The sequence below is a fragment of the Argopecten irradians genome, chromosome 1 (assembly GCF_041381155.1).
Source record: "Argopecten irradians isolate NY chromosome 1, Ai_NY, whole genome shotgun sequence".
Taxonomy (NCBI): domain Eukaryota; kingdom Metazoa; phylum Mollusca; class Bivalvia; order Pectinida; family Pectinidae; genus Argopecten; species Argopecten irradians.
This window is the reverse complement of record NC_091134.1, coordinates 38,140,066-38,153,007: the sequence shown is the minus strand read 5'-3', so window position 1 is coordinate 38,153,007 and position 12,942 is coordinate 38,140,066. Positions and strand designations below refer to the sequence as shown.

Here is a 12,942-nt window from a genome sequence, read left to right as displayed (position 1 = left end):
GTTGAACATGTGGCTTGAGGGGTTCCGATACTAGTTCAAGAAATGAGCCGTATTTGACGGTACACTGTGGTTGACTATGTGGCTTTGAAGTTGGGAGTCGCTCTCTCTGTAGTCTTCAAAGGAAATCTTTGCTGGTCTGTGATTGGTCAAATATTTTCAGCTGAGCTGCCTTCAATTTCACTATGAGATAGTCCAGGGGTGTAGAGATCGTAAGTGATCTGAACCCCTGGAGTATCGAGGATGACGTTAGATCTACAATTTGAGTTTTTCGAGTATATTGTTATTCTAGCTTTATGATGTAGATATTTTCAGTTTCAAAACATTCCATTTACACCACTTCAAAAATTCAAACAAGCATATATTTAACTTTAGATTAGATAATCAGTCCAATTTGATAGCGATATCAAAATGATGTTCGGATCAGTCTGGACTGAGATTTAGATAGCATATGATGTAAATTTCAGTGTAATAAAAAAAAAGAGTATAATCTAACACTATCTTTTTACGAGTAAAATCCCAAAATTTTGCATGAATATATCTAGAATCCGTGTTTTTATTTCATTCAAACTTCTGCTATAACGATATGATGCAAACACGGCACCGTTTTTGAGTAAAAATAAAATGTGGACGGTTATCAGTTATGTGATATTGGAGTTACAGTACCGAACTTATACCGAAAATAATATTTATATCTATATTGTTGCCTTTGAAACTTTATCCATAACGTTTACTAAAAAGCAGAAATACATCAATGGTATTTCTGATATATGTTCCTATATTACAGTTTAAGTGTAGATTTAAATTCATTATTTCAAAATTATACTAAATCCTTAATAGTATATTCATTGTCGACTGTTTTGTATATCATACCGAGATTTAATAGTATGATATATGAACATTTATCGTATAATCCAAAAAGTAACCACATACAGTGTTCAAATGAAAATTGAAATTATTCGTATACAGGCATTAAAAAATAGATATAATATCTTGTACCTTTTTAAAAATATAGTAAGTGATATTTAAATAAGTATATTTAGTGTGATAATGTTGTAACCCTTCTTGTATGACTATACATGTACATTAAGATTCGAAACGGTGAAAATACATGCTTAGAATTTTTACTAATACCTTAGAAATTACTGGTGATTGCTATATGCCACGATTCCGTAATTACAGTCTAGACTGGATTTATTTTTAAGGTTAAACCTTTAGTTGAACTAGTTCTTAGAACCATTTTTGTTTCTGAATAAGTCACCTTCCATTTTTGTTTTACCTGCGTACGACATGTATATATGTGTGTGTATGTAATATGTATTCCTAGGTATGATCAGGTATCTTCATTCTAAAAATGGAGGTGACAATAAAAAAACCTAGAGCATAGATGTACGGGGTTTCCATAATTCAAATCACAATCCAATTAACGGATGTCCTAACCTGATTGACAGTAAGACAATAGCAAATACCCGATATAGTCCACCGAATAGCAAATTGCCCGCGGCCAGGTAATTACAGGTGAGTTCGATGAATGGCGTTGGGTACAGGTAAATAACATCCTGGTCAAGGTATTACATAACCATCAAACCAAAGGCATGGCTAATTATATATCTATAATGTCGGTGTATCTACTAGTATATCGATTAAAAATTGAAAGCGACCGCACGGTCTGAAAAAATAGTTTGTTTTGCTTAATATCTCAATATTTAGATCTTTTATAATATCGAAAGTAAATTCTTTCTACCACATGTTGAAACGTTTTACGGTATTGTAATAAATGTATCTCGATTTATTCTGTTAGCAACACACAACACAATGTTTGTAATGATAAATCATCGGTGTGTACGTATGTCAAGCATCATATCCTTGATGCTTTAATCAAGAATTTCTTCAATTGTTACGTAAAATTTCATTCTACAGTCACAAACTTTGCAATTCACAATGTATCAAAGATGTATCATGTAATAAGAATTTATACCAAACATATATTGATGTACCTCTCGTTGATAAATGAACATCTCTGCGCGGTTACTGTATAATTATACACAATAAAATGTACATAATAATCCATGTACGTTGTATATGCGCCATGTTTGGAACCATATATACATGACTTTTATATCAAGGACGTATAAATGTTCTTGATTATGTTACCTAAAACCCAACTCGGGATTGGTCAAACCCACTTAACAAAGTTCTGACTTTTTCACGAAACCTGCCCATACAATAAGTATGTTTCTAAACAGATTTTTATTTTTTTTGCATATATCTTGATGCATCTATTTATTGCATTATGTCTGAAATCGATCATGGGATTTAATGCACACATTAACCATACCATTGCTTATTTATCAGTATCTACTGTGATTTAGCGTACTTACAATATAAATAATGCAAGTGTCAGACGAAAACAAATGAGACTAAAGATGTCTATGTCTAATCCAAATAGTAGATTTCGAGTATCAAAATCAGAAAACTTCCGAATAGCCAATGTCGTGCTGCGTTAATTTCTATACCTGTATACTGCAGCTGACCATATCGTCCGTAGCTGGCGCTCACAGCTGTCTTCTGTCTCTCTCAGAGTGTCTTTTATCTTTTTCATCAGGACCCTTAATTTTAACCACTCAAAAAATTTAATCGTCTGGATAACAAATTGCTGTTCAATACCTTCATATGTTCCTATCTAATATATATACAATATGGCAGTTAATAAGAACTACTGAGAACACACAATTTGTAACTTTTAGTAGTTCTACTTATATTTGAGTCGAGTTGTAACTGCATATTACTTATATAATTAATTTATACATATGAATGTCCAAATATTTTCAGATTTGATATTTAGGAATATTTGGTATATAATCAGCGTCCCGATATATAAAATCGGTCAGCGACTGTGCATTCCGATTTCAGTGTATATTGTATCCAATCAAATTACGAAGTGTACCTTGATTGGTATCTGATTGACTCCGCCCCTTGTCATCACTTCTCTCACCGAATCTTGGCAGCTACCCAACTTCAGGAATTGAAGAGTTTTACGTGCCGCCACGTGATCGTTTCGGGACACGCGTACCCAACTTCAATGACAAGCGGCCTTATAATAATATGAGAGACGCCAATTCTTTTTAGGAAGGGACATTTATTTGAGAGTTGAACACTGTTGGCAGGAAATATTTCAAGATTTCAAGATTTTTTATTTACTCATGACATATGTACATATGCAAGAAGAGGTCAAAAGGAACATAAATAATAATTATAAAAATGAAAATAAAGAAGGAAATAATAGATGGACACAGTCATCAATAGGCAAATTTAAATACATTGAAACCAACAATTCTATTTTTCCTTATATAGTTTAAAGAAGCTTAATTACTCTCTGAATAAAACTACTTACTTTACTTAATAGAGCTGTATTGCATATAGTAAACATTCCTTTCATTTTGCGATAATTATGATTAGTAAAGTAGTATCTTGGCATATAAATTTCTCGTAATGCTACAACAGATTCATGATTACATACATATAGATAGTGGTACTCATCTCCAACACAATTTGTACAGAGAGGACATAACCTTTCCTCGCGAGGGATATTATTCCATCTGCCTGTCTCTATAGGGAATTTTAAATTAGAAGTTCTAAATTTACACAGATATTTACGTTGGTTATGATTCAGTTTCAAAAGGTATTGAGAGTTGAACACTGTTGGCAGGAAATATATACCTTTGCACCCTAAAGATATTTGGTATGGTCCAAGGCTAGCACGTGGGGTGGCACATTTGTGTTAGATAAATCATTGCTGTTTGACAAATTCGGACGTACATACTATTACTTACTCAAATCATGGATGTTACCTTTTGTAATCGCTGGTGCTTCAGAAGGGTCTATACAGGAGGTAATTAAAACATATTTGTGTAATCTTTTAACACTGTGAAGCATATGATGCTGGTCACCGTAAGTGCCTATATGCATGGCCAGTCTGAATCTTGTCGGCAAAGGTTTATGTTAGACATTGTAATTTGTAAATACAAGATAAATATTGAATTACTATCATAATGGTTTTCTTCTCCACTGGTCCTACGATATCTGAAATAGAAAATAAACAAGAGACAGACAGTGTATTATAATTTAATAGTTTCAAAATTAATCATGTTCATCTCTTCAACAGTTATGCATCACGATGTTAATTTGATAGTTTCTCCGATCTTCTCTGGTGCTACAATTAATTACTACATAATTAATAATCTGAAAGGGTCTGCAAGGTTAGTGATATTTTCAATCGTATTGTTATATATTTCTAGCCATGGCTTGGGTCTGGTTATATCGTAGTGAGTTTACTCACAATGTGATTATTGCAAGCCAACGTATCTGCTATCCGATTAATTGGTTAATGATCTCAAAGTCAAACATACTAAATACGTATTGTGACGATTTAAAGTGACTAGATTCTAATCTTTTCAAACACTTCTAATAACTATTCATGTGTAGTATCTCTAGACATTGAAATGTGCACGGAGTACGGTGGACCGCCGATGTTTTGGACAATCAGTTTCTGGTTACGGTGACTAATTTAAAAACAAAACAAAACAATGCCATTTTATTGTTATTTCCTCAAAATACACAATACTTCTTCGCGAGATAATAATTTGATTTATTTCAAAATCGATCTTGTTCATCTCTTCAACAGTCAGGCATCACGATGTTTCGTTTCTCTGAAATAGAACTAAAAACTTTAGCAAGGATTTATACGATCAACCAGCTGTTCGTAAAAAATAAACAAGAGATACAGTGTATGTTGTATAATTTAAATAGTTTCAAAATTAATCCCGTTCATCTCTTCAACAGTTATGCATCACGATGTTAATTTGGTAGTTTCTTCGATCTTCTCTGGTCCTACGATATCTGAAACGAGAACTGCAGGTTACGTTATTAAAACTGTTGAAACAGTAACACACATCACAAACGTAATAAAATACAAGAAATGGCTTCTAGATAGTAGCCCAGAAATGCCCACAGTAAGTACCGACCAGTTAGCCGACCGGACACAGGTAAATTTGCTGTGCCAGCGAGGCATGGTCTCACAGCGGGAGTCTTCACACCTCCCGGTGAAGAATATAGCCTCCGGGCAAGGCTTGAGAAAAATAGGGAATTTAACTGGTAAATAGGGAATTTAACTGGACATTGGTAATTTAACTCTACAACTGGGAAAATAACTGTACAACTGGGAAAATAACCGAAAATTGGTAATTTTTACCTATTTCCCAGTTAAATTACCAAGTTTCGGTTATTTTACCTATTTTGGACTTACCAGTGTGGGTTAAAAAGGGTCTTCCCGAACTTCACTGACAATCTAGTCTCTGTCTTTCGTTGATTAGCATTTTGAGTATATAATTTTTAACAAATGTATAGCACAGTGATCATTCATATGATATTTTATGTTTATCATAGTGACGTTGTGTATCGATTACGTCACGCACTAAATATAGCCTTGAAAAAATTGCTAGCCGTTGGTCGGTTTGTGTTGACACAATATTCCATGTTAATGTGTATTTTATGGTGTAATAAATAACATGCCAGCTATGATAACTCCCAGTAACTGGGTTTCGAAAGGTGTGCTCTTAAACTGAAAATTGTATGAAAATTCTGTTATTATGTGACCTTATTAGTGCTTTATTCGATTCGTGCCATGACGGTTCAAACCAATATTATTCTCACTTTTGTGTCTCTTTTTTTAGAAATAAGATATGATGATTAATACAGATACCGGTATATCCCGATGTCATTTCCTATAACGAGTTGTACATAGATCTAACAAATATCCCCAGCTAACCAGTTGCTTTTAAAGACGTTTTTAATATTGTCCAGTGATAGTAATATTAGGAAAAAACCCTTTTAAAGATATTTTTAGGTGTAACGACGTCACGAGTATAAAAAATGCATACTGAATCAGAAACGTATAAAAAATTAATGTATGTCGTTAAGTTTCAGATTCAATAAGTTAACCGACAAAGAAATAATAATTTTAAAAAATTCGTTGAAACCTCACTACCATTATGTGTAAACTGGAATATGAAGAAATATACATGTTTTATCATTTAACCAATCGATGAATACAGCTCCCTATACTACTCTCCTTATGGTCGTATCCAGAGTACCTCTCTTTGACGACACAAAAGAAATCATACATGACCAAGCTAAGTTCGCTTCGTTGTAATAACATAGGCCTGGGCATGGCCTCGTAATTAGGGTAGTAGTAAAAACCTTTACAATAACACTGACTAATTAGCAAAGACAGTATATCACCATTGTTTATTTAAGTCAAACATGTAATTATGTAATATTAAATAAAAAAAAAACAATTGTGAGAAAGAGTGATCTTTTTAATGACCAATTAAACTTCTTAATTGCCGGAATCTTGTTTTGATTTTATAGTCTTTGTCATTCCGACAAAAAATATCAGTAGCCAAGGCTATAAATACTCACTCACACAATCCTTATAGTATCTTACAACATGAATACCTTTCAAGAAGCAACCTACCGATACCTGTCCAGCGACACCAAGAAGACCTGCATCCTCGGTCACAGCTTTATCAGACGCCTCATCGCCCGAAACGCAGAAATAAATAAATACTGGAATTACATGCAACAAAGTACATCAAATAATTACCAGAATATGATATCGGTCGTTTAATGTATATCAAATCAATTCAGCAAACCTGAAAAGCAGATCATTATGTATAACACTTAATCAGCATTTTACAATTAAACGTCTGTAAATAACAAATATTTATTCATTTTATGGAAAACGATCTTATTTTAATATCGTCAACAATTCAAATTTGTGAGAAGAATATACATACATGTAATTGCACATAATCAAACACATAATTTGTTTGTCATAGTTAATCCCCGTGTACATTTGTTACCGCTCATATCGGAACTCTTCCGAAAAAAGATGCAAAATGCATAGCTCAAATGACGAGATGCGGGAAAGAAAACAACAAAATATACATGTAGGAGAATAGGATAATTAGGATATATGTATTTTTAAAGGGGAAAAGAGAATTGTAAACATAATTATTTTTCAGGTACAATCGGCTGGCGGCTGTACGTACTGTAAGTCTCGTTTCACAAGGTAAAGTTTACCCGTGTAAGCCGTGTGGTCGGCCGTCACGGCTCGGCGCGCCCGCTCGATGTAAGCGACGAAATGTGTTAATATTAGCGCAGAAATATTGAATATAAACGCAGAAACATTGAATATAAACGCAGAAACATTGAATATAAACGCAGTATATATGTTTCTGATCAAATCAATTCAGCAAACCTGAAAAGCAGATCATTATGTATAACACTTAATCAGCATTTTACAATTAAAGGCAACAGCAAAATATCTTTCAAAACGTCTGTAAATAACAAATTTTTATTTATTTTATGGAAAACGATCTTATTTTAATATCGTCAACAATTCAAATTTGTGAGAAGAATATACATACATGTAAATGCACATAATCAAACACATGATTTGTTTGTCATAGTTAATCCCCGTGTATATACACATATTTTACACATAACCTAGACAGTTATTCATTTGTTACCGCTCGTATCGGAACTCTTCCGAAAAAAGGTGCAAAATGCATAGCTCAAATGATGAGACGCGGGAAAGAAAACAACAAAAGATAGGAGAATAGGATAATGAGGATATATATGTATTTTTAAAGGGGAAAAGAGAATTGTAAACATAATTATTTTACAGATACAATCGGCTGGCGGCTGTACGTACTGTAAGTCTCGTTTCACAAGGTAAAGTTTACCTGTGTAAGCCGTGTGCTCGGCCGTCACGGCTCGGCGCGCCCGCTCGATGTAAGCGACGAAATGTGTTAATATTAGCGCAGAAACATTGAATATAAACGCAGAAACACTGAATATAAACGCAGAAACTCTTAATTCTATCGCCGAATCTGTTAATTTCACCGTCGCATCGGAAAAGTTTGGCGATTCCCAACCTCCGACAATGTAGCAATAAATAGCCGTGCACGTAATTGTGACTGATACCCTCTGTTATTCGGCCGTCAGCCGTCACGACCCACGGCGGACAGAAAAATACTTAATTTTACGGCAGAAATACTTAATTTTATTAATCGAATTGGAATTCTGAGGAAAAGTCTTAATATAAAGGGTTAATACTGAATAAAAAAGCACATATGCTAATCCTGCCGAAACTTGTTAAAAATTAAGTATTCTGCCGTTATTCTAACAAGTTTCGGCAAGATTAACACATTTTGGGTTACCAGTGAGTGTAGCAACACATCATTGAGGTAAAATTATTCGTTGCCCCTACGTTTTATGCTTTGCTCACATTTCTATTCCAGAAAATATTCTGCCAATTGGATACCGACAAAAACAACAAGATATCGAAGAAGGAGTTTTCAACAGCGTTAGAACGTGTCCCTAAAGTTGACTTTAAGTAAGTTTCTACGAGTTTTAAGACTTATTGCTGTTCTCAGTACGACCTATAACAATCGTACAGTATCTTTGTCCGCCGGGCAACTTTTTATCAAAACACTTCTTCTCAATAACCGATAAACCCAAAGTACTGATAAAGGGCCAGCAGCAAATTGGGAGGTCTTTTTTCAAATTACATTAACGATCTTGACCTTCATTCAAGGTCACAGGCCAGGAGTCAAATATGCTATAATGCTAACAACAACTTTTTGTCAATAACCCAGAGGCCTCATATTGGGTATGTAGCATGTTGGGATGAAGGGTTACCAAGTTTGTTCAAATGAATGACATTGAGCTCAATTCAAGGTCACACAGGTCAAACAGGCTTATTTACTTTAAAACGACTTCTTGCCCATACCTTTTGAGGTAAAAGCGATCAAATATATAAGATACTTCCAACTTCTATTGAAAAATTCCTAATGCCTGTATTAGTACTCGCAAAGAAGGTGAGCAACGTCAGCCCATTTGATTATTTCGTATTGATCCAAAGATGTTTGCTTCCACCATGTTTTATTGTGCTAATAGTCAGATGACCGTTAAGGCTTATGGACCGCTTTTAAAGATAAGACTTTGTCCTGTTTTATACTGAGTTTTGATTTATAAATGTTGATCGTGTTTCCTGGAGGTCTATATTCGATTAGGTAAAATCTTACAGATTTCTTATTTTGTTCCCACGAGTTTTTTGTTTACAAACTTTTTTGTTTACGCAGGATTCTTGTTTTAAGACGTGCCTTTAAAAAGATTGATGCAGACAACAGTGGTTACCTCACCAGAGATGAGATACTAAAGGCAGCGAGTGGAGACGTTGGATTAAATGTGACGGCGGAAAAAATCTCAGACATGTTGTTGGCTATCACAGAGGATGCTGATAAAAAGGTTAAACATCTCACGTATTATAATCTTCTAATTTTATGCTTCATTTTAGTTAATTTCGGATTAACCTGGAGTAAAGAACATTTGTTACACTATAGGCCTACTACGTTTCCGAAACAAATAATAAAAGTTTCTTAAAACCAATAATAACGTAAGGAAATTCAGTGTATATTTATATCGGTGGCCTAAGATGAGATTACAAAAAACGAACGCAAAAGTCCATGTGTAATCTGTGTTAACAGTGAAGATTCACTTCGCTGAAGTTTAATCTGATGCAGTGATAGTCAACTAGCGCGCGGTAATTAGGACGATGGCGGGAAACATAAGATGACCCAAGATATGAAAACCAACGTTAGGACTTCTCTGGGTTTATCAAATGATAATTTGTTTGCAATAATTTCCCCACTGGTACCCTTACATACATGAAATCTTCAACAACAAGTAACCAATAAACACACGTAAATCGTTTTGGCCAGCCAATCACAGTGAACAGACTATTATAACCTTGTGAAATCCAAACTACATGGCAGGCAAAGCGACCGATTATAATAGCTACCATCCTGCAGTGGCGTAGGAAGATGAAACGTAATGGGGGGGGGGGGGGGCAAAAATCCTCAATATTTTATAACCCCCCCCCACCCAGCCGCCGCACCTTCAGGAGATTAGTTCAACTCCCAACCATATATATGTACACATATATAGGCAGTGGGGTCGCTAAAAGGAAATTAACGAATACGCAAATTGGCCAAATTAGCGTGTGAGCGTCGAAGGCGCGAGGTTTTGGTGTTTTAGGGGTCTGAGAGTGAACCCCGAGAAAAAATATTGTAATTTAGAATGGCTGAGATGAGTTTACACTGTATTTTAATGATTTTGCGAGCGCCCGAAAGCGCGATATTTTGGTGTTAGGGGGGTCCGGGGGTCTCCCCCGGAAAAAAATACGTTTTAGAATGGCTTAGATGAGTTTTTAGCATTTAGAAATGATAATTGTGTCCTCATAAAATAATGCAACCCTACTCGATCTGAATATACCGGCTTCACATCATCGGCACATTGTTGTGTAACATAACAAAAATGAAGTAATTGTCTCGCTAAGACATATAAACAAATTGATCTTTTAAGAGCATTTTTTAAATAGTACACAGAATTCCTTGATGGACATTTTTAGTCTAGTTCGTGTGTATTGAATTTTTACTATTTAAGGTTTGACATTATGTGCTTGAACGTTTTCAAAATGGCAGCGTTATCATATTAACCCCTGGCTGTCTACACGGTCACTAAAACCTAAAACTATTTTCAAAAGTTCCTTTTCGTTACAGATTTACTACGAGGAATTCCTTGATATTTGGGGGATGAAACAGACATCTTCTGTAATGCGTATGGCCTTCAAACAGTTGGATAAAGACAACAGCGGAAGTCTCACGAAGGACGAGATGTTAGCGGGAATTAAATCTGACGACCAGCTTAGTATCCAGGCAACGACCATATCGAATCTCTTGGTGAAGTGGTGCAAAGGAACGACTGTTAGTTATGAGGAGTTCTGTCGATTTTACGAAAGTGCTGCGAAAAAATAAATGGTTGACAGTCATTTAAGAGGTCCCATTGCCCTTTGTAAATCTATACGACATTATATGTCTTAAAATGTGATATATTTATGACAGAAATTTATTTAATCAAAAACTTCATATCCAAATATTATTGATAGTATTCGATGTAATCCTATTGTAAAATGTATTAAATAAATGCTGTTCATCTCAAGAAGTTGTCTTTTATGTCTGGTAATATAGCAATTCTTCACGAGATATTATCATAACACGAAAGAAAATTAAGAAACTAGTCTATGATGAGTAGTGATGTGTAAGTAAATTTCCATCTAGAGTATCTATGACAACACCAATGATATTTTACACATTGCACTTTTATCGATTGGAAGGATTCATAATTTTGTCCATTGTCGTTGTCCCTGAAGGCTGACTGCAACAAAACTTTGAACATTACGACAGATAGTCAGGAATGAGTTCTAGTTTGATTAGCAGCCTGATTTCCGATAGTACACTGAATAACATATTTGCAATGTGTGTTTCGACCCTTTTCATTTTCTGAATATCGTTGTATGTTTTCTGCAAGAAACGCCATGCTGATAGATGGGGCCTCGTTCTATTTGAAAATGTTCTTGAGATGGGGTTTCCGCGTAATCGCTTAGTCTTCATTCTCGTGAAAAATTATTCAATAAGTCATACTTTTTATGAATTGTCTAAGGAAATAATAAAGTTTGTTTTAATACTAAATTGCAACTTTTGACTAGTACGTCAATGCCTTTACTGGTATGGAGAACAAATATGAAAGACATGACTTGTGGCTGCTCTAGACGTGAGACTCTTGGACCAGTTTTAGCTCTATTATAGAGTTGGTGCCAATACAATCTCCTGGTCCACTTCCCAGAATTTGAATACATTCTGGTTAAATCCGATCACATTACCAGATATGCTCAGACGAGGCCTTGTTGTAACCAAGCAACTCGTACAACTACTCAACAACTACGGCTTTGTACGAAAAAGCCATCACATATTAAAGTGTCCATGAGCAACTTCACAGAAATCAAGTGGAGGGGGGTGATTCCGGGAGTAAAGTGATTATAGAGTTGGGCAGAGGTTCAGAAGACAGAACAACTCGCGCTCGTTATCGCTCTCGTGCAAGACGGCTCAGCAGAAAGGTTCAACAGATTTCTTCTAAGGACGTGGAACACGAGGATTATACTAGACTTCGTATATACTACCAGTTGTTCAAGCTTATAACGGAAGAAAGAGCTGTGCCGTTGGATACCAAGCACAGTATCTTATATTTGGTCGGTAACCTGGCTTGTCCCTAGATGCGTTTCCTTAGGTTTCAATCTGCCAATCAACAGAAGGCTGTGGACAGATCATTCTATGTTGGTTAACTATGGGTGGCGTTTACGTACTAGACTGTTGCTTCGCATGCGAAAGAGCAAAAACACAAATGACCGAGTGTCCAAGTGGAATGACGGGAGACTGGGAGACGAGTGCAAACACCCTGCAGAGAATAACTTTCCCAGCAGAGATGGAATCAACATCACTCCACCTAGACATTTTGGTATGATACAGACGTTATAAGCACACAGTTCTAGTCGAATCAATTGTATCGTGTGAAGACGGAATGGAGGCCAACGAATCAAAACAACAGAAATACCAGTACACGTAGCTGGTGGAGGGTTGTCAGTATGAAACAAAGACATAGTGTCTACAGAGGTCGGAAACAAGGACTTCCCCGGTCAGTGAGTTTAGGGAACGTACAACTATTTCGGGTCACGGGAGCCGACGAGAGGAATCTGATATCGGCGATAAGTAGCCAGGCACAGGCTGCTTCCAGTTGGATCTGGAGAAAGAGGGAAAAGTGATTTGATCAACATAGTGCTAGTCACAATATGATGATATCCAGTTAGATAGACGTCACTACCCGAGGTGTTGAACAGGCAGACGCTAGGACAAATACTCGCAGTAAAATCAAGCGTGGGCTTCTCAACCCAGCCGACGCACCTACATTGTACAGAGGGCCAGA

General features: G+C 35.7%; 1 protein-coding gene across 1 annotated transcript in view; it reads left to right on the top strand.

The window, feature by feature from the left end:
* LOC138326970 (calmodulin-4-like) overlaps positions 1 to 11,127 on the top strand; it is a 46,250-nt gene extending 35,123 nt beyond the window's left edge. The window contains exons 2-4 of the mRNA XM_069272935.1: positions 8,364 to 8,458; positions 9,207 to 9,372; positions 10,686 to 11,127. Coding sequence (XP_069129036.1) covers positions 8,364 to 8,458; positions 9,207 to 9,372; positions 10,686 to 10,940 — 516 coding nt within the window. The 3' untranslated portion in view covers positions 10,941 to 11,127. The remainder of the gene's footprint in view (positions 1 to 8,363; positions 8,459 to 9,206; positions 9,373 to 10,685) is intronic.
* Positions 11,128 to 12,942: the final 1,815 nt, after the last annotated feature.